Below are 24,753 nucleotides of genomic sequence, written 5' to 3'. Positions count from 1 at the left end.
AGTCCTTTTCCTCAGGGCTGCAATGAAGATAATTTTATATTTGGTTGTCTTTATGTGTGTTATGGCATTTTCTGTATCTGGATTTTTGTTAACTCTGGAAACTAGTTCATTATTCACAGAGCATAATTAACTTCCACGGTAACTGCATTTGGTACGCTGAGGCCTGGAGAGTTTCTGTTTTTAAAGATATCCCAACACTTCCCCCAGAAATATTGGCTTCACTTAGGATTTGTTTCAAGGACTTGAATACAGAATGAGTTCACCTAAAATTCAGTAAATTTCATCATTGCATATTTCATTCATTTTTGCCCCGTAGACATGATTTTATCACTGTGCTATTGTATGAATTTGGCAATGACAGTTAAGCAATGAAATGCGATCTGGTTAAAGGGCTTCTTGACTGACCTCATTCTCTCTGTCTTTGAATTGTATTCCTAAGTCCAAATATCAGGAATTTTATGTATTTTAAGGGATGAAGATCACAGTGGCTGTTATTTACATGCATTCCTGTTGTCCAGCACACAACTGCTAGAATCATGCTTTTGCCCCAGCAGTTACAACTGTTTCTTTCAAAACGAGTGCTTCCCTCTCCGTTTGGGCTGGGTCAGCTCAAATGTATGACAGGTTTTATAACAAATAATGTAGCCATGCTTCACAAAATTATAGCATAGGAATATTATTAAAATGGTCCTTACCCAGAAGCAGTGCTATAATTAACGATCTGTCAGCATTCCTATTACATGTCAGAGGCCTTAAAACTTAATAATTGAAAATGTGTTTTGCTGAAACATGGCAGAGAAGTCCTCAACCTTTAGGCAGTTTTGAGGCAGATTTCTTAAGGCAGCAAAGCTTAGGCAGTCATGCCATCTGTCCGTCTGTCTTCCTGTCGCTCTGCTCCTAATAAATTTTGAACCCGTTGGCCAACTTCAGCCAGATCTGACAACGAAAAATGTCTCCAAGGGAACAAATTTCTTTTGGTGTTGTGACAGTTGGCAGCCGAGTAGGGGTAGAAATACAATGTAATGCCCTCTGGGAGAGAAAGTTAACTTCTGTGGTTAGCCTGCCAGCTAACCAGTCAGCACATCTAAGTCAGAAGCAGTCCCAACACATGCTGCATCTTGCCAATAAAGGGCTGGGGATAGTTTGAGGAAGACAGAAATGTGTGGAAGGGTGTGTTTGGGTTGAATAAAAACTGGCAGTCTTGCTGGGGGTTGGAGTGTGAAGCCAGCATTAAAAAGTGGAATGTGTAGGTACACTAAGAGATATCATTAGGAAATCAAGCTTTCGTAGACTCACAGGATGGTTTGGGTTGGAAGGGACCTAAAGGATCATCTAGTTCCAACCCCCCTGCCATGGGAAGGGACACCTTCCACTAGCCCAGGTTGCTCAAAGCCTCATCCAGCCTGGCCTTGAACACTTCCAGGGATGGGGCATCCACAACTTCTCTGGGCAACCTCTTCCAGTTCTTCCCCACCCTCTCCAGGAAGAACTTCTTCCTGATACCTAATCTAACCCTTCCACTTTCAATTTAAACCATTTACCCCTTTGTTTACTCATAGAACAACCTGTCCTTAAAGAAACTCCCTTTCAATAGGATTAGACTCATTTTATTTCCTAAACCCTAACTTCTTAGCTAAGTCAGCCACAGCTTCTACTACACCCAGTGTTTCCAGGAGGGAAGTCCTTGAGACAGTGCTCTTTGTTTGTTTGCAGAGGGCTTTTCGAAGAGGTACCTATTCCTTAGATGCTGTCTTCAGATCAGCCCTGGTCCTTGTCAGCTTAGGGGAATGATATGACCTTAAAAGCAGTCTCAGAAAATCTAGGAGGCGGCAGGGTTAATATTGCTAGTTTACTGAAGGAGTTAATGGGATTTCTTTCCCTTTCAGATGGCTTTTGCAAAGTACTGAAGCCAAATTTGATACGTGAAAAAACCCTTTATATTCTCAGCATGCAGCAAAAAGTTCCCTTGAAAATATTGCATGAGTGGTTATGTGGAATACCATATTGGGTCCCAGTTTCTGTTGTCCTGGAAATGATAGTACTATTAAGGGAGGAAGCAAAACAAGGAGTTTTGAGCATGTTCTGTTGCTGGACAGTTTCCATGGTGTGGCTTCTCATTTGCAGCTGGTTGTTGTGTAAAAGAGAATTTTCCCTAAAAGTCCAGAAACAGAAATTCAATTTGTGAGGAATTTAAAAATAAACACAGTATTTCATACTATTTTCTAGCTATTATAGTTTTTGGTTGGATTTTTTTGGTCCATGCAGTGAAATAATAGGTTATGCTTTTGAATTGTTTTTGTAGCATACACCATTATGTTGTTTAAAAATGTACGGCATTTGTTTTCTTACATGCAGCATTAAGATTAGACTTGCTTATGAAACTTAACAAAACAATATACTCTGGGCTATTGTCTAACTCTGTATTTAATTTTTATTCAAGGCTTATTAGGTGTTGGTTTCCAACGCTTTGGCAACAAAGAAAAGCTAAAATCCAGTCCTTTACAACACCTTTTTGAGGTAAGTTGAGAGAAGACCAGCTAGGGACTTCAGAGGACTGTCCATTTAATGTCGCTGCAGTTTGGTACGGAATGGTATGTCTGCAGGGTCACGATGAGACTCGTGTTGGATGTAAACAACCTTGCTTGAAGGACCAGTGCTAGCCTGGGCCACGTCAGCAGAGACAGTTTTCACTAGGCCATGGCAGCAGAAACAGGGTCTTGGCTGTTGGTTTGCTCCATTCAAGTATGTCTGGTCTCATCTGAGTTAGTACTTCCTTCTTCCTCTTCACCAGTTCCAGTGTCACTTCTTGTTTCACACAGTGCAATGAGAAAAAAGGTTTTCCTCAATCTTTTGGTTCTTGTAAGCAATCTTTGGTTGGTACGTGAGAGAATGTGACTTGTGTACTTAGCCACACAAATCCAACGACTGGAAGGCTGGGTGGACAAAATTTTCTGAATGGTTATGTTCAGGCCCTCATCCTTTACAAGAAAGGTTTCAGGTGTTAATGGGGCATTGTCGGGGTTCTTGTGTGGCAGTGTCAAGCCTTCTCTCACTCAAAGCTGAGCTGTGCTTCACCCTCTGTGCTGGATTTGGGAACTATTGCTAACGCTGGTGTTCAGAGAGTATGTCACAGGGTAACTGCTACACGGACATCCGTTGCCTGGCAAAGGAAGAAACTGTGTGTGAATACCTGGGTGCTCTGCAACTGGATACTTATTAGACAGATGGTTTACGTGGTGGAGTAGGTCCTCCGTTTGCTAGCTTCTTTGACGTGGATAAATTTTGCTCTCTTTTTCCCCTCATCCCTCAGGCCTGCTCGATAAAACTGGTGGATTCTCAACATGGAGGTGTTTTAGAGCTGTATGGCTGATTTAAAGAGATGACAAGAAGTAGTCATATTCTTCGTCCTGCGTAACATTTAATTTTTATTTATAATTTCAGTCCGTTTTTAGGATTTAAATTTAGAATGGTTGAATTTTGCACTAAATGCAATCTATTGCAGTAGCATGTAGGCTTTATGACCTTAAAAAATTACCTTCAAGTGTAGAGAACAGTATTCAGTCAAGCTGCTAACGGTTCTAAAACAAGTTGTTTGAGACCAAATTAGTTTCTCAAATATTCCCACTTTTTACCTGTTTGTTCAGCTGTATTCCTGGTTTATATCAACTACTGAGATGTGTTTCAAAGTGGTGGTTTTTCTGCTGTTGTATGAAACTGATCTTTCCTATAGTTCACTTCAAAAGAAAACTTCCATAGCATGGTTTCTATATAAAGAAATGTAAAGACAAATGTACCTTTCCAAACATCTTTGCACCTTCCATTTTGGTCAAGTCAGATGCAAATAGACCTTTTGCATTATTTTTACTTTATAACATCGAAGATTGGGGAGGGCGAGTGAGGTGTTAGAATGTGTAAAGCTGCTGATGGGGGAAGGGGAGCATTGTTCTTGGGAAGGGTTGAATTTTCCCTCTACATTAAATTTCTTTCTTGTGGCAGAACTCAGTAAACATTAATCTTTGAGGCTTCACAACAGTACTGCCTGTTAAAATCTCTAAAAATCTTGGGAAATAAAACAAAGGGGAAACGTTCAAGAGTTTTGCTGTGGAAGCTTTTTTTGTTTCTTTTTTTTTTTTTAATAGGCAGAACCCATTTGAGCGAAGTATTGTTGGCAAACTCGTCTGAACATGGCAGGAGTGAAGTTTTTATAATTATTTCTTTTTTATCAAGACTGCAATGATTTGGGGATCAAAACTCTCTTACAAAGACTTAAAAGTTAAACAGCGTTGAACCATGTGGGTCTAAATACATAGTGTAACCACTAGTTAATTTAATTATTTTTAAGTAGTACTTGAATTTTATAAAACTCTTCCATGGATTTTCAAAATTCTATGTGGGGAAGGCAAGGAATCATTGTCTGGGCAAATATTTGGCCTTTAGTGATAAAGGAATATGTTCATAAGCAGAAGAGCCAGATTTGTTCTACATAGGTAAAGTTGGCTACTACAGGAGTTTGCAATGCTTTTAGCAAACTGACAGTGCACATGTATGTGTCTAGTCAGATGCTGACATCTGCTTGTCAGATGCTTGTCTTCTGAAGTCATGTGCTTGACTTCAGCCCCAGAGAGAGAGCACGTGTTAGTATGGGTGCAGACTACTATAAGTAAGTGACTTTTGGATCTGAGCTGGGGTTTTTTATCTTGTAAAACATTGAGTCTATCTAGGATTTTGCTGCTTCAACTGCCATCTCATTTTTAGGTAGTGCAGTTGTTATAAGTATCATCTTTGTGGTCCTCTGAAGAAAAATCTCTGGTTTAAAAGTCTGTGATGGTTTCCCTTTCATGCATAAATCAGTTCTTCCATACTCTGCTGCTGCATTTGTTTCAGGGTTATGGAGAGGACAACAATGACAGCAGTAAGGAATTATGGCATTAGTCTTGTTTCAAGATAAGCTGCACATTTTCCTATTGGAGTTTGGACTACTCATTCATCCTTTAAATAGGAAATGTGTTCCTTTAACACGGCTTTAAAATTTTGAAGTTACAAATCTCATCTTTAAATGTATTTATATTGTTCCTATAGAATTTTGCTCTGCTAATTTTTATTGGAGGAGAGGGTTATACTTATTCAACATTTTCAGTGACGTTATATTTTAGGTGTATGTGGAGATTAACAAAGCCGCCGAAGATGAAGACACAAAGAAGCTGGCTAAAGATTTCTTTAGAAAACTGGAGAAACATGATGAGCAGACGTTGTCACTTTGGAAACAATTTAGAGACTTCAGTATTGAGGAATACATCAGGATGTATAAGGTACAAATCATCCACTGCTTTTTCTGTGTTGTTGGTAAAATGGTCTCTCTTTATCTCTTGCTCCATCAGTTCCTTGACAGTGCACAGCACCTTTTCATCCAAGAGACTGCCAAACAGTGAACTGACTTGGGAACAGAGATTGCTGTAACGTCAATTCCTTGCCTTTCCAGTAAACTGTACAGTGTAGTGGGGAAGGTGTTTCTCATTATGACAGGTTCTGCTCCATTCTGTTTGGAAAAAGCATGGTAGTTGATTTAACATCTAAGCAGACCGCCACTTTAGTTGCTGACAACCTGGGTACATTTTGTTTAATGGAGTCCAGGTAATTGGCCCTTAGACTAATTCCCCCTTCTCAGAAGCCCTGAAGCTGGGAGTATGGTGCTGAGCAACAAAGCAAATCGATGTTAGATAAATACTGTTCAGTTTTGCTTTATCTTTGAAGTCAGCAACAACCCGCTAAATTTAACAGTTTCCATGTAATAAATTTTATTAGGAGATAACTGTTTTCACATTTCTGATCTAATGCAAAGCTGTGTACATTGCCTATTAAACTGAGTGTAAGTAATTACAGCAGCAGGAGTTTACGACAGCAATCAGTGCATAAGTTACCTGCGGGTTGAGTTGAGCTAATATACAGCCATCTGTTGCACGCTGTAATCTCAGGAATGGAGCCCGTGCCCACTGTTTCATGGGGGATGTTTGTGCCAACGACCGCAAAATGAATCTTACAAATCTGGGAGATAAACCTTCTGTCACTGAATCCGGTCTCTTGGTATTAATACTGTGTAATCTTACCCAAGATCCAACTGAGCCCATCTGAACACCAGCTAGTGTTTTTCTTTCCCATATTCTTGAAAAGAAATTCTGCAATGGGTGTCCAGTTTTGATGGGCTTAGACATTTTTTTCTAACTCGCAGCTCCAAGGAATTTGTGACTTGTTCTATACCACTTCCTTCTAGTGTTACTCTTTACTTCAAATTGCACTTTTCTGTCTCCTTCCCCTTCATGTATCTGTAGAAATTGGTCATGTCTTCTTTAATCCTTGATTGCAAATTTAAGTGGCCTGCACCTTCCTCAGGAATTCAGATAACCTGGCTGTGCTTTAAGTTCTTCCCTGAAACGTATCACTGGAGTCGTGCCACGTACTCTAACTTACGATCTCCTGAGTGAGTCACAGCCTTGGTACTTCTAGTGGAAAGCTGGCCTGTAAGTTAGTGGGGATTGGGCTGCCTGTGCAGCTGCATCACGATGGTCACTCGTTGTTGATCACTTGATGACTGGTACAGCTAGACCTTTCTCTCCCAATTCCTTGTCAAACCAGTAAGCATGCAGCTGACAGCTTTGTTGCCCTCAGTTAAAAACCTTGTCTTTCGTACTATTGCATTTCGCATGGTTTTGACAGTTAAAGTCATCCTATCTCTCCCAGGTGTACCCTCAGCCTTCCTAGTAATGGTGATTTCTGTGTGCTCAGCAGTGTGTGTGAGCAGCTCCTGCTTTTTAAATTTCTTATGGGGTGCTTTTAAAATAGGATTGGTTTCATGGCCAAGTAACTTCTCTGCAGTCCACTGGTTTGGCTCCAGCACAGCCCTACCTCAGAATTTTTGTACTAATTGCTCTATCCAATTTACTCCCAATTTACTTGTCGTGAACATTATGTCCAATGCTGTATTGAACTCAGGGAGATTAATTCTAATGCAGAAATAAATTAAATCAAAGTCCAAACATCCTTTCCTTTTAACAACAAAGTGACATTTTCTCAAAAAAAAACCCCAAAATTGCACTGACCTGTGACACAGACCTATCATCTGACTTAATTTGAAGAAATTATTAGCCTCGATCTAACAATGTTTCCCTTCTTTCACATTCTTGAAACTTTTCAGCGCCTAGGAGTGCACTTTGATGAATACTCCGGAGAATCGTTTTACCAAGAGAAGTCTCAGGAAGTTCTCAAGATGTTGGAGGATAAAGGGCTCCTGCAGAAAACAACGTATGAACTCATTACTCACTCTGTTGGTGTAGTTTGCCTAACGGTTGCATTTCAGATGAGATATGATGAGAGAGGTGTGTACGTAACCTAAGGGGAAGAGTTTTCCGTAGATGGTTTTGGTTGCTGTTCTAGTAGAAGACCAACAGGTTTTGTGCTAAAAAATTAAGTTTGCCTTTTCTCGTGGCTAGCACAGAAGCCTGGCTGCGACAAGTTATGCACAATGACACTGTTGAACTCCTAATGGCCTTTGAGGCTGTTAATTGGTTTGGTAGCTTCACTGCTATTTAACGAGCAGAGTTAGATGAGATCCTTGCTTTGATGTGCTGCCTGTCTGAACTGGGGCGGAAGTTGTAATCGTGTAACACGTGGGCAGGCAGCTCTCTGGCATCAGCAGCAGTGACAGCAAACATAGAGGAACAGTCTTTGGAAAGACTTAAAAGGAGACAGTGATTCAGACAAAAGAAAGAGATTGTCCAGAGTGAGTGGGGTTCCTTGGCAAGAGGCCCATGTTTTGGTTCTGTCCTCTGTCGTACCTGAACTCACCTGTATATTACATCTGACTTGCAGTTACTGCAGTGTTCTCTTTCAACTTACAGGGAAGGGACAGGAATTGTGGATCTTTCAGAAAAGAGAGACCTCTCATCGTTTTCCACTGTCATGCGTAGCGATGGGACATCTCTTTATATAACAAGGCAAGCAAGCCCATCTGTGTTTATTTTTGTTTATTTTGCCAGTCAACTTTTGTACATGGGTAACCAATAGTACAGATTTTGAAGCTTGTTGTTTCTGGGATGGAACACCTTGATGCATGAGTAATCGTAACTGAAACTAGAAATCATAGAATCACAGAATGGTTTGGGTTGGAAGGGACCTTAAAGACCATCTAGTTCCAACCCCCCTGCCATGGGCAGGGACACCTTCCACTAGACCAGGTTGCTCAAAGCCTCATCCAGCCTGGCCTTGAACACTTCCAGGGATGGGGCATCTACAGCTTCTCTGGGCAACCTGTTCCAGTGCCTCACCACCCTCTCCGGAAAGAATTTAATACACATATGTATTATATGTGCAGAGTATGTATGCACAACTTGGATCCCTCCACTAGCCGAGCTTCAACACTCAGTCTGCCACTGGCTGGCCCCTACATCCCCAGCTCTCCCCAGTTGCTGGCACCTGGCCACGCGAGACTGCAAGGCCCATAGCCACACTCCAGGTGCTGGTACGGACACAGTGATCCATCCAGCAGCTGTCCCTGCACCCTCAGTCTCCCCTCTTGCCTTCTACATAGAGACACATGGACACAGTCAACCCCCAGGCCCCATGGTCTTGCAGCAGTTGGCCTGGACTCCCTGATACCAGCAGTACAGTGCCTCTGGGTGCCTCATCTTTGAAGACACACATGGACCTTCCTTATCCTTCTTATCAGGAAGAAATTCTTCACAGAGAGGGTGGTGAGGCACTGGAACAGGTTGCCCAGAGAAGCTGTAGATGCCCCATCCCTGGAAGTGTTCAAGGCCAGGCTGGATGAGGCTTTGAGCAACCTGGTCTAGTGGAAGGTGTCCCTGCCTGTTCTTTAATGAGAGGACAGGACAGACTCTGCTGGTGAGGGGCAGGACACAACCAGACAAGTATACTAACCATCAATTGGTTTACAAGCCACCCGTTCCTTTTGTGTTCTTCTCCCATCTTTGGTTCCTCCACTAAGCATTCCATAATAAGTCGTGTGTAATGGCAAAATGCTTTTCCCCTGCACCCCGTGTGTCCCATGTCACTTAGGCAGTAACCTCCCTCAATCAGAAGGTACTCTGAAGAGCAGCTCCTGTTGACCCCCGAGGTGTGTTTCAGGCCGGGACGTGGGGCTGATGTCTCCTGTGACAGCCCTGGGAAGCCCTGGAGCAAGTAGTTTCTCTGCACTACTTTGTGTGTGGGAAGATGAGCTTTTTATCATATAATCTAACACTGAGCGCTGGGTTAGTTTTCCAGGAGAGGGTTGTTTCTCTCAAGTCTCCCAGTTGATTGATCCTCCCAGTAGGCAGAGACAGGACTTACTCTGTGCATAAGAACGTTTCCTCAGTAATTTTCATAGCTGGTGTTTTATAAAGGCATTTCAAACACATGTTGTGAACAAAGTATACATATGCTCTTTTTTCTGTAAGGCATACTTGGATCCCTCTAATCCGGAAGTCCTCTTCCCTCCATAAGAGTAAATTGTTTGCCCAAGAGGCAAATAATGAGGTATGTGTGAGTGAAAGTCCAAATAGTTTCTCATTATCTCTTTCAGAGACCTTGCTGCTGCTATAGACCGAATGAATAAGCATAGCTGGGACACTATGATTTATGTGGTAAGTAATTCTAGATTCACCGAACACTAATGAGCCTGACTCTCGCCAATAATCCAGGGGGGCCTCTTGCTCCCAGTATGACTTTGGCACATTGTATTTTGGCAGCAAAATAGATGCCCTCCCTGCCCAGCAGCTGTGCCTCAATGTGGCAGTTTCTTGGTTCTGTTTTCAGTTCACGACCCACAGAATGGTTGAAAAGTCAGCTCTGAAGTTACTCTCTGTTTTAAAAATTCATTGTGATTCGTTTTAGAGGAACTTCTACCCAACTGACACTGTATTTTCTACATAAATGTTGTCATTAATATTTAAACAAGTCAGAAGAAGCTGTTAGTGTTATAAGGGATTGTAAAATGTTAATTTAGAAATTAATGTTCTAACATGAATCTTAGTCTGCTCTCAAGTCCTGGCATTTTATCTGAAATGTAAATTTTTATGGCTTTGAACAGTGCCTTGGTTTCATTACGTAGCAATTGCACATAAAGTACCGCTTCATCAGTCTGGACTAAGCAGTTTTAGACAGGGAGTCTCTTTATATTTCGTGGATTGATTATTTTGCTTTTTAAGAATTCCTACAGTATCAGTAATAAATAGCAGTATTGTGACAGGACAAGGGGTAACGGGTTTAAATTGAAAGTGGGGAGGTTTAGATTAGATATCAGGAAGAAGTTCTTCCCAGAGAGGGTGGTGAGGCACTGGAACAGGTTGCCCAGAGAAGGTGTGGATGGCCCATCCCTGGAAGTGTTCAAGGCCAGGCTGGATGAGGCTTTGAGCAACCTGGTCTAGTGGAAGGTGTCCCTGCCCATGGCAGGGGGGGTGGAACTAGATGGGCTTTAAGGTCCCTTCCAACCCAAACCATTCTGTGATTATCTTCTCACTTGCATGAAACTGTTTTTTGCTTTAGTATCATGGATCAAGTATTGATTTAGGATCAAGTATCACATGATGCTTTTAAATTTTCTTTTTCCCAGATTTAGAAAAAAAAAACATTTTGGAAACCATGCTCTATTATGTGAAGTCAATTAGTAACCTGTGGAAAAAATCTGCAGGTTTCTGGCATGTTCTCTGTGTTTGGTAATGCCCGTAAATCTTTTCTGGTACAGCTCTTTCAAAAGCCAATATAAAGTTACAAATACCATGATTCAGGGGAGGAGGAGAGATCAATAATGGTAAAATTAAATACCCTGATAGTTTAAAGTGCAACTTTTAGTTAAGGCACATTCCTCCTTTTATTTTCAGTCTTCAGGAAGTTTCCAGGAGCTTGCCGTTCCCACATGTGGTTGTAGAACAGGGACGTTTTGGTTGTGGTTTTTTTGGGGGGGGAGGTTGTGTGGTTTTGGTGGGAGGTTTTTTGGCTCTGCTGGCCGAACCATAGTAGATTCACTGGTGTCGAAGAGCAGTGTGGCTGTGAAAGTGCAATGCGTTGGGAGTTAAGGAAGCTTCCTGCCTAATTCAGGTGGGTAGGTAATTATTTGCATTTGTTATGCCAAGAGGTAGTAGGGACCCAGAGAGAAGGAACAATTAGGAAATGGTTGGGTGGGTACTTTGCACAATTTAGGATGCGGGCTGCATGCGAAGGTAACGGGGTGAACAAGTGTGGGTGCAACAGCCTTGAGCTGACTGGCTGCTCATAGCTGCACTCCAGCATCTGTTCACTTCCTTGCCCTGGCCTCTGTGATCTACTCCTAATCCCAAAATAAACGCAGGAAGAACTGACTGCGATGCAATTGATGTGATCGTTCATGTCTCATTGAAGTTGGAAATGGGAGGTGAGCCTGTCCAGTCCGGCTCTCTCAGCCTTGCTAAGGTTGCATAGTTTTTTGCTAACATGATTCGTATTTCTATTGTTTCTGACTTTCTGAGGGCTGAGAAAGCGGGTCATAAAATGAGAAGCTGATACCACGAACTGTGAGGAGAGTTTGAGAGAGAGATTGAGATCCCCGATGAGGGGAACTGCCAGGTGGCTGAGCGTTGCTGCTGTTTTGTGGCAGTGCTGTGTAGTGGGTGAGGACTTTACTCCGTGTTACCAGAGGTGAGGGCTTCATGGGTTTCAGTAGGAACACTGATGATTAGTCTTTAATTATTAAATGCAAATGATTTCCAGAATCCTGATCCTGTTACAAGAAAATTATTGAAAGGCTTTTGAGTCTTACTCCATAAGATCATCATATTTTCATCAGATCCACTCGTTTAAAAGAATGTTACATTGGTTTGTTAGTTGTAATGCTGTAAATCAGTGCCTTCACCGATTTGCATTTTAAAAAATCGTACTTACTTCACAAGATTGCTGTCATATGAGCAAACTACCAAAAGCGTTATAAAATGCATGACACCTGTTAAAGAGGTACTGAGATTTACTTGAATGTTGCACTCAAAAAAAGAGATGAAAACTCTTTTATAGATGAAGAACTAAATGCAGTCCATACTGTCAGACTGCGAACTTCTCCCTTAAAGCCAACAACTTAGATAACACTAGGACACGTATAATACTGGGGCCTGTAAAGAAAAACCCTGCCATTCTTCATAACATGAATTTTTTGAGGGAGCATTTGTATTGTTTTTGACATGCAATGAAGCTTCCAAAAGAAATAGTTCTGTGAAATGGTGCTGTGTGCAGGTTCATCTTTTCTTACCTACTCACACCCCCATGTTTGGAGTGTTACTTCTAGGCAGAGATGTAGTGATGTGGTACCCCTACTATTTTTTTTCCCATCCTTCTTACCCACTTTGTTTTTCATGCAATTTTAATTCTGTGAATTGTTCCAGCATAAAAAACACTCATTGTTGTGCTTTGTGACGTATCGCGTTGCGTACCAAACCCAGGGAATTTGACGCTTAGTTTTCAGGTGGCCAGGTGAAACCTGGAATTCAGCTTGTACTGCCCAATAGGTGTTGTCCTCTCTTTGTCTGTATTTCCATGGGAGTATATAGGATTATAAAAATAATGTATTAGATTATTTTCTGTTCATGATTTTAAATATTCATCTGTGTGCTATAGCTATATGCATTGGTCAAGACAAGTCATTACAAACTTAAGTCGGCTCTTAGTTTAGTTCTAGCTGAAAATTCTGCCCTGTGAACAGACACTAAGAAGCAATTAAGACTTAGAAGGATTGGAGTCTTTTTGTTGGTGAGTATTGTCACAATTTGTCACAATATCTGCTCACAAAAGGCTGCCATCCTCCGAAGAGGCTTTGAAATGTTATAATCATGGTCTGGGTGATGAGGGACATGCTGTTGTACACACTAAACAAAACCAGTTTCCGTCATGGAATTTATATTATCTTATAAACAGGAGAATAGAGGTAAATTCAGACCTAGAGGGGAGCAGAGGAAACAGCGAGGCAGCACTGGCCAGTGCAGTGAGCTGGCCTTGAGCTAAACTTTGTAAATTTTACTGTGAGATCTTTTAGCGACCGAGATCTGGCTTTGCTACAGGTACCTTTTGCTACAGGTACTCTCTTGTACGTGAGGTGGGTGGGAAAGAGCTTAGGAGGATTTGTTTGAAATGCTGACCACCACTGCCCATCGATTGGCCTTGCCTGGGAAGCTGCCCAGAGAGAGGTGATGCAAAGGAGCAGGGAAGGTTAGGAGGAACTCTGAAAGAGGAGGCAGGTGCTTGAGGCTTGATGCAGTGGTAAGGTTGATAAAAAATGCAGATAAACCCTTCACTCTGTGCCTTGCAACACCAATCAAATAAGGAAATGGTGGTTGTTTGGTTATCACTGCAGTAGTTTTTTTAAGGAGGGATAAAGGAGGCTTTGATTGAGGTAGTCAGAGCCACTGGGTAGGAAAATGAACTTTGTGGCAACAGCTGTAGCTAGGAATGCGTACAGAGATCATTGTTAGATGTGAAACATCCATCAGAAACTTCCTTGAGTCATAGGAGAGAGTAATTGGAAGAAAGCACAAAATCTTTAATATGAAATATCAATGTGAAAATGTGATCATTTGCGGGTGGTGGTGGTTTTTTTGTAATTATGAACCTGATTTATGCTGTAAAGCTCGACAAATCGTGCTGGAGACAACAGAAGCTGCTGGGTTCTGGAGACAAAGAGGGCTTAAAGAGGTGTTCTGTTTCTATGCGAAGGGAACCTTGAAGTTTGGGGGTGTAAAGCATGGGAATATAACGAGAGCAGTAAGGCTCTGAACTGAAAATGGAGGCGCTTTGTCTGATGGGCAGCTGACGGGTCATGTGAAACTAAAGAACATCAGAGTTTCCTTTCAGGTCATGGCTTTGCCTTCGTGACCTAGGAATAAGCATTTTTTAGAGGGTAGATCACATTTTCTGACAAGGTGCAAAATCCCCTTACCGCAGATTCCAGCTGGTATGTTTTCCAAGTCTTGCCTGTCTTCGCAGGTCTTAATTCTGCTCGCAGCGACTTACTGGCACAGGATCTGTGGTGGTGTGTGTTGGTGTGTTAAAAGCTCAGCCTTATCAAGCTCGGAGTGTTTTCTAATGTGCACCAATTCTATTCCTCAGACAGATAAAAGTCAAAGTAATCACTTCCAACGTTTGTTCCAAATACTGAAGCTCATGGGTTACGACTGGGCAGAAAGGTATGTATTTACGAATCTTCATGATATACTTTTTTTTTTAAAGAATGGGTAATATGTGCGTTGAAATTAGTGCTCTTTCTAAGAGAATCTGACTGTGCCCACCTACCACCATGCCGTAACACATCCTGTAGGCATTCTGAATGACACTAAGCCACAGGATGTGCTGCTGGTGTGCAACGAATGAGCTCCAGAGGGCAGGCAGTCATTTGGCCTGTAGGACCCGACTAATGCTAGTCCAGTAAGGAGGACAAAAATAAGAAAACAAAACCCCCCGAACCATCTGCAGCATGGGCCTTGGGTCCCCGGCAACCAACCTTTTCACTCCGTACGGCCGTCCCTGCTGGTCTGTTTTATTTGCGAATGGAGGCATCGCCCCATGTTTGGGAGGTGAAAACCAGCCCTGTCTCTCATCGAACAGGTCTTTCGTAACGGCCTGATGTGAAAAAGGGAAATGGCCTTTCAGAGACGTTATGGAATAGTTTCTGGGATTGTGTGTGAGCGCATATTAAATGATCACGTCGTCAAGTATGAGATGCCAGCAGAGATCTGAATCCGAGTTTGAATCACGTTTCAGGCTGGAAGCATCTATTGCAGGGAAATGTACCTCCGCTGTTACTCACCGTAATTGCCAATCCTGTTAGCAGGCTGAGCACAGGTCAATAATGGATCTGCAGACTAAATCATATTCCTCTCTGACAGACTGCATGTCTTTTGTGGTTAAATTTAGGATTTTAGCCTTCAGGAATATTAGTCTGCCTCCCTTCACAGTTCTTCAAGTTGCATTAACCTTAGGTTATGGATCCAGAATAATGATTGGGATTATTGTGAGCCGCAGCAATGAGTGTTTTATTATTAGCAGTGATTAATTACACTTTTAGTTTAATGTGGCCACAATGGAATCATTGTGACTCCCTTTCTAATGCTATTAACAGATCTGTGTTGCCACAGTAATTTGATCTGTCTACATCCTGCCTCTCCTCAATTTATTGCGTGGAGTCCTCTGTACTAAAGCTGGTAGCAAGAGAGGTTCCCAAGAGCACGCGAATGACCAGGTTATCATCATTCCAATCGTAATTTTCCCGTTATGTAACAAGCGTGGCGCTTTGGTCGCTGAAATGAGAGTTCCTGATTGTATCACCAAGCTTCCCACGTCGGAGCGCTGTTTATTCAGCTGTTGTTGCCGGTTCCTGGTAAGAATCCAGCGCTGAACAAACGCTGCAAACATTTCTCTTAATTAAAATGTAATTTGGGGGCCTGCTGCTTTTCAACACAGGTGCCAGCATGTGTCTTTCGGTCTGGTTCAAGGGATGAAGACTCGGAGAGGAGAAGTAATTTTCCTGGAAGACGTTTTAAATGAAGTTCGCTCAAGGATGTTACAAAACATGGCTTCCACAAAAAGTTAGCTACTTCAGGTCTTATTCTTTTGCTGTTCTGTGTTGATCAAAACCGCGTCATCTTTTCTACCCTGCACTTTTCCCTTCCCCAGGCTAATTGTACTGATACGCCCAGATCTGCGCACTTTTTGTATCCCCCGTAATACAAACAATGTTAAAATAATCCTCTGCAACTCTGTGAACTTCCCTAAATTGCAGCAAATTCTAACATTCAGGGAAATTATTTCATCCTGCTTTTGCACTGGGAACAAGTACCTGCCTTTGGGGGACCACAGTTCCTTTTTCTTTCCTGGAGGGACAAACTCGTAGATGGCGGGGCTGGGGGCTGGAGTTGGGGGAACAGTCAGATTTCATCCCAAGGATTTGCAGCGCTGGCGGTTTTCTCTGTCAGGGTTGACCGTAGCTTGTCCACACCTGCTGCCTCGTCGTCCTCCCAGTCTCATGGCTGTGTCCGGAGTCCCGGGGAGGTCCCAGCTCTGCGGCAGAATCTGCCGAAGGGAATGTTTGCCTGCACCTGGGGCTGTGGTTCCGGAGCCTTTCCCTCTAGGCGCAGGAAGGATTCAAGCCGTTCCCGGGGCAATGCTGCCCCCTCTCCCGCGTTCTGCACTGAATCACTGAGCTGACCAGCTCAAGGCGTGGGCATCTTCCTTGCTCTGCCTCCTCGGCATGTTCAATCCAGATAATTTTGCCGGTAGAGTGGACGAGAAGTGGGGACAGGTGGAATGACAGAAGGGTGACCCTCGATTCAAACCGGTTGTACTGCGGAGAGGAGTGGGGCTTAGAGCTGAAAGGCCAGTGTCATAGCTGGGTGCAGAGTAAGCTGATTTTTCTGCTGGACTGACAGGGCAGAGGCACAGCCCCATGTTCCGTTCCACAAGCAGTAGGCAGCTAAAAGAAATAACGTGTTCAGATGGCGCTGCAGCTTTCCCCAGAGCTTATCCATTAGATCCTAAATCCTACCTGTGCCTGTAGAAATTTCCCCTCTTAGGTTTGAATTCCTGCCTCGCTTCCCTTTTCTTAAATTAGGCATTGTAGATCCCAGACTCGTAGCAATGTGTTCAGTGTTTGAAAAGTGTTTGGATATGCAGTGCAAGATAGTACATACTTGTGTGTGGCATCAAAGCGCCTCACTTGGTGAGAAGGCTGCGGGAGCTGGGCATCCAATAGCCAGTGCTAGTGTTAAAATTCATGCTTCTGTGGGGCTGGTTAGTTGAATACCTTTGTATAAACTCTCTCTTTGCTGTGAGCTGTAGAATCGTAGAATCACAGAACGGTTTGGGTTGGAAGGGACCTTAAAGACCATCTAGTTCCAACCCCCCTGCCATGGGCAGGGACACCTTCCACTAGACCAGGTTGCTCAAAGCCTCATCCAGCCTGGCCTTGAACACTTCCAGGGATGGGGCATCCACAGCTTCTCTGGGCAACCTGTTCCGGTGCCTCACCACCCTCTCCGGGAAGAACTTCGTCCTGATATCCAATCTAAACCTCCCTGCTTTCAATTTAACCCCTTTACCCCTTGTCCTGTCACTACAGGCCCTTGTAAAAAGTCCCCCCCCAGCTTCCTTGTAGGCCCCCTGTACGCAGTTCTGCTACTCAAGTTTCCATTATTGGCATCCTTTTTTCTTTCTACTCATCTAAATGGATCCTGCTGTCCATGTAACTCCTCTGAATAACGCCCGTTTCCCTTCCTGCTTTACTGCCTCTTAGATAGCTTTGTCTGTGTCTCATCGAGCATCTAAACAAAAGCCTGAATTCTGAGACAGTTGTTCTGTTTGGAAACAAATCTCAGTTATGAAATGTAATGTTAACGTATTTGTCTTTCTGAAGGAATAGCCAGGCCGAGACTTCTCAGGGCTATGAACTATCCCCACACTGTTCACGCTTAGTCCGTCTGGATTTTGTCAACAGCAAAGGTGTGAGTAGTATGAACTACTCCAAGTTGTCTCAGTCGGCTTTGCTGACCTGGCACAAAGAAATAGCAAAGCAAAAAGATGGAAATCAAAGTGTACTAAAACTGTACTGTGAAACTGAGCTGAAGTGGTGCCTTAAGAGAACAGGTCATCTCTCCATATCCTGCTGCTAGTGGGAAATCAGCTGGGACAGGGAATCATAAGGTGAACGCTGCAATTTTATATAGATTACATATTCCACAATAAAAACAATGCACTTGGCCCTTGCTAAAGTGGAACAGATTTGCCTTGTAAAAGACCACAATAAGAATCCTCCTTTCTCTCCAGCAGAGAAGACGGGAAGAGGAGGCCCTGGTCGCACTGTGATCGGAGTTAAAATAGAAAGCCTTACGCGTGTCATGGAATCACAGAATGGAATCATAGAATCACGTCAAAAGCATCACCTTTCACTAGGCAAGGAAGTGGGTCCAAACACAAGTAATGGGCTTCCCAGAAGATCCAGCAGCTGAAGTGCTGTTCGGTAGGCACGTTTACTGTACTTCTGCTGACGGGAGCACCAGCTTGGCCCTGTGAACTTCCCGAGACAGGGAATGAACAGGCCCTTTGGTGAATTTCTGTACGCAACAGCACGCTGCTTATCTGCTGAAGAGTATCACTGGAATTGTGAAAAAGCTGGAAATCGCTTTGCAGACGTGTCTCTGCTGCTGTCGTGAGGACATTCTCTATTAGACTCTTCCAGATTAATTAGGTTTTGTAATGATAGACTTAAGTTTAGCCTGTTTACTTAGAGGAGCTTTGGAGAGGTTCTCGTCATCTCTACCCAGGGAGAAGGGCAAATCATGCTTGACTAATCCGGTGGCCTTCTGTGATGGAGCGACTGCATCCGTGGACAAGGGAAGAGCTATGGGTGTCATCTGCCTGGACTTCTGTAAGGCCTTTGGTATGGGCCCTCACAACATTCTTACTAAATGGGAGAGATAACGGATTTAATGGATGGACTGTCAGACTGGGCAAGGAATTGGCTGGATGGCCACGTCCAAAGTACATGTCAGTGGCTCAGTGTCCAAGGTGGAAACCAGTCACAAGTGGTGTTTCTCAGGGGTCTGTATTGGGACCAGTACTGTTTAAGATCTTCATCATTGACATAGTAGGATGGAGTGCACCCTCAGCAAGTCTGCAGATGACACCAGGCTGAGTGGTGTGGTGGATTTGCTTGAGGGAAGGGATGCCATCCAGAGGCACCTGGACAGGCTTAAGGAACAGGTCTGGGCCAACCACATGAGGTTCAACAAGGCCAAGTGCAGGGTCCTGCACCTGCATGAAGGCAATTGCCAGTATCAGTACAGACAGGGGGATGAAGGGACTGAGAGCAGCCCTGAGGAGAAGGTCTTGGGGGTACTGGTGGATGAAAAGCTGGCCATGAGCCGGCAGTGTGCGCTGGCAGCCCAGAAAGCCAACCGTATCCTGGGCTGTATCCAGAGAAGTGTGGCCAGCAGGTCGAGGGAGGGGATTCTGCCCCTCTCCTCTGCTCTTGTGAGACCCCACCTGGAGTCTTGCGTCTAGCTCCGTGGCCTCCAACATTAGAAGGATATAGGCCAGTTGGAACAAGTCCAGAGGAGGCCACGAAGATGCTCAGAGGGCTGGAGCACCTCTGCTATGGGGACAGGCTGAGAGAGTTGGGCTTGTTCAGCCTGGAGAAGAGAAGGCTCCGGGAAGGTGTGGTTATTGCGGCCTTTCATTATAAAAAGGGAGCTTAAGAGAAGATGGAGAAGGAGGTTTTCTCTACCAGGGTCTGTATTGACAGGGCAAGGGACAACAGTTTTAAACTGAGAGTAGGGTTAGACTGGAAAGAGGAAATTTTTTATGGTGAGATACTTGGATTGTCCAGAGAATCTGTCGACATCCCTGGCTGTCTTCAAGGCCAGGCTGGATGAGGCTTTGAGCAACCTGGTCTAGTGGAAGGTGTCCCTGCCCATGGAAGGGGGGGTGGAACTAGATGGTCTTTAAGGTCCCTTCCAACCCAAACCGTTCAGTGATTCTCTCAGTTGAGGTTCTCTGAGTACAGGCAGTTCAGATATCTACAGTGGATGGTATGAACACTCCCTAATTGTGCATCCAAACACTCCATTAGCCATTGGAACGATCTTTCTTTGACTATTTATGCCTTCCTATCACTTGGAATTTTTAAGCAAAATCTGAACTGCCATGTCATTCTATTCCTCATCTTAGAGATAGGCTGTCTGACTTGTGAAGAAGAAATCAGTGTAGTCTGTTTACGCTGTTGTAACAAACCCTTCTGACCTTAAAATCTGCATGACACATACTAGGAGAAGTAGGAAAAAACACATCCGAAACAGCTGTATCTCAACTTTTAAGAACGATTTATATCCTGGAAGTCTTGCTGTATGCATCCTGGCAGTTTCCATATTGCCAGTTCACAGTTTTAAAAGACACAGTTTTATTGGCAGCTCCAAGTTGGAGCAAGGGAGTCACTACACTACTACAGACTTCGGTTTTCTTTTTCTCTGTTTCTTTTCAGCAACCAAAGAGCTAGAAGACCCTCTGGAAACAGCAGAGAAAGTTGGTCTTGCGGCACTAATAATTCAGGTCAGTCTGAGCTGCCTCCTAAAGTGTTTGCATCTTCTGTGAAAAGTCAAAATTTGAGATGGAGAGCCACATCTAGGCTTTGTTGTTCCAGGACTTCCGGGGCCTTCTGTCATCCGATTACCAGTTTAGCTGGGATCGAGCTCTTCAAAGTCGAGGAGATACAGGCGTGTTCTTGCAGTACACCCATGCCAGACTCCACAGGTAAAAGGAGCGTTTCTGTGCAGAAGTACGGTTTGACATGTATTTTAAACTCAGAGAATCATACAAATCATAGAATTTTTTAGGTTGGGAAAAGACCATTAAGATAACCGGGTCCAACCGTTAACCCAGTACTGCCGAGTCCACCACTAAACCACGTCCCTAAGCACCACATCTTTTAAAAAACCCCGGGGATGGTGACTCAACCACTTCAGCCCGTTCCAATGCCTGACAGCCCTTTCGGTGAGGAAATTGTTCCTGATGGTACTAGGGTACCATTACTAGGGTGTTGCCTACCTCCCTAGCCCTTTTAGCAACAGGTTATGGGCCTGTTGTCCGTGCACTTCTCTAATCCTGTTGATACTGAACGGCTAGCACAGATTTTAATTTCTTTGTCTTGGCTTGAAGTCACTTTGTCTCAGTGTTCCATTCAGCTTGAGCAGAGGCAGCCTACCCTTTTTTCTTGTAAACACAAATTACTGGTTTGCTTGTTCAGCTTCGCTAACATGAGTTTTTCACCCAACGTTTATTTCTCATTCTTACATTCCAGTTTAGAACAGATGCATGGGAACGAGCAGCTACCCGACGTCAACGTGGCGTGCTTGCAAGAGCCAGCTGCCATCTCTGTTCTTCAGCATCTTCTCAGGTTTGTCTAGTTTTCTTTCCAAACACCACTTCCCTTAAAATAAACTTCTGGATTTGTCGCCAGCCTCTTGAGCAGGCACAGACCGCGCGATCGTAAGAGACAAAAGGCTGTCTCAGGCAGTGGCCTGTCTGTTGGGTCATACTGATGGCCACAGTAGCCCTCACTTGAAATCTCTGTGGGCTTTAGAAGCCATACGAGGGAAAAAGCAGTATCTGGAAGATACTCTGTGTCCATGAGTCTCTTCATTATCTCTTGTCTTCACGAAAATATGCTAAGCTCTATATAGGTATTAGCTGCAGATTTGCTTGGTCCCTCCTGTTCTGTTTTTGTCATGTGGGAAAGGGGAGAGGAAGTGCTCCTGGTGAGGTGAAATGGAGTACCTGCATCCACATTCCGTAGCTCAGCGTCCTTCCGAGCTACTGAACGCGCGCAACTAATACCTCTTGTAGCAGTAGTGTCCTTCGTTAATTCAGTCTTCAAGTTGAACTGTGTCGGTTTTCCTCATTTCATAGGTGTGTCATTAAAATACGGAGACGGGGGAGTTGTTCATGTTGTGCAGCCTGTGATGGAGTTGGAAGTAATTGAGGCTTTTAGAATTCCTAGAGGGAAATCCTGCATACTGCGCTGCGCCTCGCACAGTGCCGGAGCTGAATCCTTTGGCCACACTAAGGCCTTCTACAGGGCGTCTGTTGAACGTTCGGACTTCCAAAAGTCACGTCAGAGTCCCAGGTGGCTCCTTTCGGCCTGCAGCTGGAGGTCCCAGTGTCCTACCGATAACTGCCTCGGGCGGCCTGCCTGCAGTTTGTCGCGTGCTGCATGCTGTCCTGAGGACTAACAAGACCAGCCAGCACTCTAAATGAGACCCGTAGTACCGTATTTATCCAGTGCAATCGTATTTCACAGAAACATCATGGGTCGCTGCTTCGTTTTTATCAGATTAGTGTATAGCTGCCCAGCTTAAGCGTGAAAACTAACAGGGTTAATGTATTCTGGGTTGATTTGCAGGGGACAGCGCGCCCCTGACGTCTCCGTTTTCAAACAGACGCTGTTGCTCCACCACAGGGCTCTTATTTACACAGAGCTTCAGGTCTCCTTATTGCAAAGGCCTTTGGGTCTGGCCAAGCAGATACCCTCCCAGGGAACAGGAGCACTCCCCGGTGCCGTAGCTGGGATGTGACCGCTGAGCCTTCGTTGTCAGAGCTCAATTCCCGGTTCTCCCGCAGGTTGCCTTTGAAGGAGGAAGATCCCAGGGAAGTTTAGCTTGGGCATGCTGGCAGGGATGGGCCTGGGAGCTGAGCAAAGACCAGGAAGTCCACTTCCCACTTAGCATTTGTAATCTGTTCGGCCCCAGAGGTGTTGGTAACTTCTTGCAGGCCGTGAAGAAGAGGATGTGCACAGGTGGGCAGCAGAACAGATGAAGAAAAAGCATGGATCTTCGTGAATCTGCCTGCTTTATCCAGTTTAATACTGCCTTACACAAGTGGATTTTATTCCAGGATTATGCAAACCCACTTTGGTTTTGTCTTTTTTACTGTTACAAGATTTCCTGTAGCTACTTCAAATTCTAAATGCATTTACTAAAGGCAACATCCTCTCGGGGACTCTTTTGATTGCCTTGGTTATTTAATCCACGGTTTTTGCTCCTAGGAGCTTACAATTAGTGTCGAAATGTAAAACCAGGCGTGACGTTCCAGGAGCAAATACAGCTTTCGTGTTCTCTTTGCTGTAGCCTGCCTCGCTGAGCTCTGCCATCAACAGCGTTCGCGCCAGGAGGAGTGGAAGCAATCGTCTCCTGTAACAATGAGTGAACGGGGAAGAAATAATCAATTCTCTGCTAATTACACGGCTTTAGGTCTGGTTCAGAAGATGATTTTGGTTAATTCTGCGGTTGTGGGTGCGTTCTGGCTTAAGCAAGTCTGATGAGCCTTGTGTCGGAGTACACCCTCCTGCCACTTCAACACCAACCAGTCCCTTTCCTTCCTTCACAGGTACGATGAGGTGCTGTACCAATCTTCGCAGGATCTGCAACCCAAGCACATTGTCAGCTACCTCCTCACCCTCAGGTAAGGGGGTGGGTGATGCCGGCGTCGTGCTCCTTACCAGAGCGGTCTTCCTGAGCGGGCTCTGCAGCATCTGCACTGCTTTGAAGGGTAAAAATACTGGGGAGATGTAAATTTGTGGGACAGTCTCTATGGAGCAGGGAAGGTGTAAATAAAGTAGGATTAGCACGTAATGTAATAGAGAGCAAGGTTGGGACCAGGAACAAAGGAGCCAGGAGCCTCCTCAGAAATTAAGTGCTTTCAAGAAAAAAGGATCACTTGGTTGCAATGCAGTGCCTGAACCCCAAATCATGCTGGTCTGATCGTATCTTCAAGAGCAGATGTGAGCTGATAATATGCTCTCAAATCTCAACATTTCAGCTAGGAAACTGTGTCCAACCCCAAGCTCTTCAAGCACTGATCTCGGCCTACGTGCTGAGATGGCCAAAGCATGTTATTGCTGTAAGCCATACTGTGTGGGGATACTCCCATACTCCCTCATTTCTCTTACATCCGTGAAACACCAGAGCAGACTGCTGAGGGAGCTGTAGAGCCTGCGTATGGGGCATGCTTTAAAAAGTTAAGGAAAACTGTATAAGGAATCAAATGACAGGGCAGGCTCTCCAGGATCTTTCCGGACCAGTTTTGAGGTTGTTTTAGGGAAGCAGTGGAGAAATCGGTTTGGGTGGGGTTTTTTTTAACAAGCATTAAGTTGTTGATGGCATGCCCTGACAACAGGCAGGCTAGAGAAAACCATGGCCTCCCCCAGCCAGGTGAAAGAGGGTGTCAGAAATGACAGTCTGTGTCATGCTGCCCCTGCAGCTCTTCTGGTTCTGCTGCTTTCTGTAGGCCCTAGCTCTGCTCTTGTCCAGGGACTTGCTGGTTGGAGCAAGTCCAGAGGAGGCCACGAAGATGCTCAGAGGGCTGGAGCAGCTCTGCTATGGGGACAGGCTGAGAGAGTTGGGCTTGTTCAGCCTGGAGAAGAGAAGGCTCCGGGGAGACCTTATAGCACCTTCCAGTACCTGAAGGGGCTACAAGGAAGCTGGGGGGGACTTTTTACAAGAGCCTGTAGTGACAGGACAAGGGGTAACGGGTTTCAATTGGAAGTGGGGAGGTTTCGAAGATGATTTCAAAGATGGTTTCAAAGGGACTTTAAAGATGATTTTTAAGGTCCCTTCTAACCCAAGCCATTCTATGATTCTGTGATTCTGTGTTCTCCATTCCAGCCACCTTGCAGCCGTGGCACACAAAACCCTTCCTGTGAAAGGCAGTGGCCCTGAACTAGCCCAGGTAGGTGGGGCAGTGTTGGTATGTGGCTGGAGCCTGCGCAGGGTGTCCGGGAGGAGTGATCCGCGAGGGCTCTGCCAAGCCAGCTGTGTAGCCAAGCCAGCTGTGTAGATGCTTGGGTGACTGTGCACCTGCAGGCAGGCTGTCCAGGGCTTCAGGGGGAGTCAGGGGTTGCTGTTCACAGCTCTGCCCTCGGGAAAGGGCTGCTCTGCCTCATCTTCCCAAAACAGAACGCTCCATAAGGACAACTGCTCCAAACCCAAAGCCCTTTCCTTCTCATCACCGTTACTTCTCAGAAGTAAAGTTTTGAGCATTTAACTCGGTTTGTTCCTGCTGCTTTCCTTTAGCGGTTCTGTGGGAAGGCAGAGAGCAAGGAGATGACCGAATCTCTCTCCTCCCTCTTCCCACCTACATACCCCGAGCTGTCTAGGCTGCCTTTCTAGCCAAAGCACCGAGGCTGACAACTGGTGATGTGCAGCC

The 24,753-nt window shown here is 44.6% G+C and overlaps 1 protein-coding gene across 1 annotated transcript in view; it reads left to right on the top strand.

Annotated features, from left to right (window-relative positions):
- Positions 1-2,440: 2,440 nt before the first annotated feature.
- The window catches only part of RARS2 (arginyl-tRNA synthetase 2, mitochondrial), a gene marked incomplete at its 5' end in the record, with an annotated part of 23,512 nt that continues 1,199 nt past the window's right edge, over positions 2,441-24,753 (top strand). The window contains 12 exons of the mRNA XM_010146652.1: positions 2,441-2,517; positions 5,154-5,309; positions 7,190-7,296; positions 7,893-7,988; positions 9,575-9,635; positions 14,116-14,192; positions 15,466-15,590; positions 20,036-20,103; positions 20,195-20,304; positions 20,852-20,947; positions 22,936-23,010; positions 24,213-24,276. Of these exons, the coding sequence (XP_010144954.1) occupies positions 2,441-2,517; positions 5,154-5,309; positions 7,190-7,296; positions 7,893-7,988; positions 9,575-9,635; positions 14,116-14,192; positions 15,466-15,590; positions 20,036-20,103; positions 20,195-20,304; positions 20,852-20,947; positions 22,936-23,010; positions 24,213-24,276 (1,112 nt within the window). The remainder of the gene's footprint in view (positions 2,518-5,153; positions 5,310-7,189; positions 7,297-7,892; positions 7,989-9,574; positions 9,636-14,115; positions 14,193-15,465; positions 15,591-20,035; positions 20,104-20,194; positions 20,305-20,851; positions 20,948-22,935; positions 23,011-24,212; positions 24,277-24,753) is intronic.

The sequence above is a fragment of the Eurypyga helias genome, unplaced genomic scaffold (genome assembly GCF_000690775.1).
Source record: "Eurypyga helias isolate BGI_N326 unplaced genomic scaffold, ASM69077v1 scaffold2992, whole genome shotgun sequence".
In the NCBI taxonomy this organism is placed as follows: domain Eukaryota; kingdom Metazoa; phylum Chordata; class Aves; order Eurypygiformes; family Eurypygidae; genus Eurypyga; species Eurypyga helias.
The sequence above is the reverse complement of the archived record's forward strand: the minus strand, read 5'-3'. Positions and strand labels throughout refer to the sequence as shown.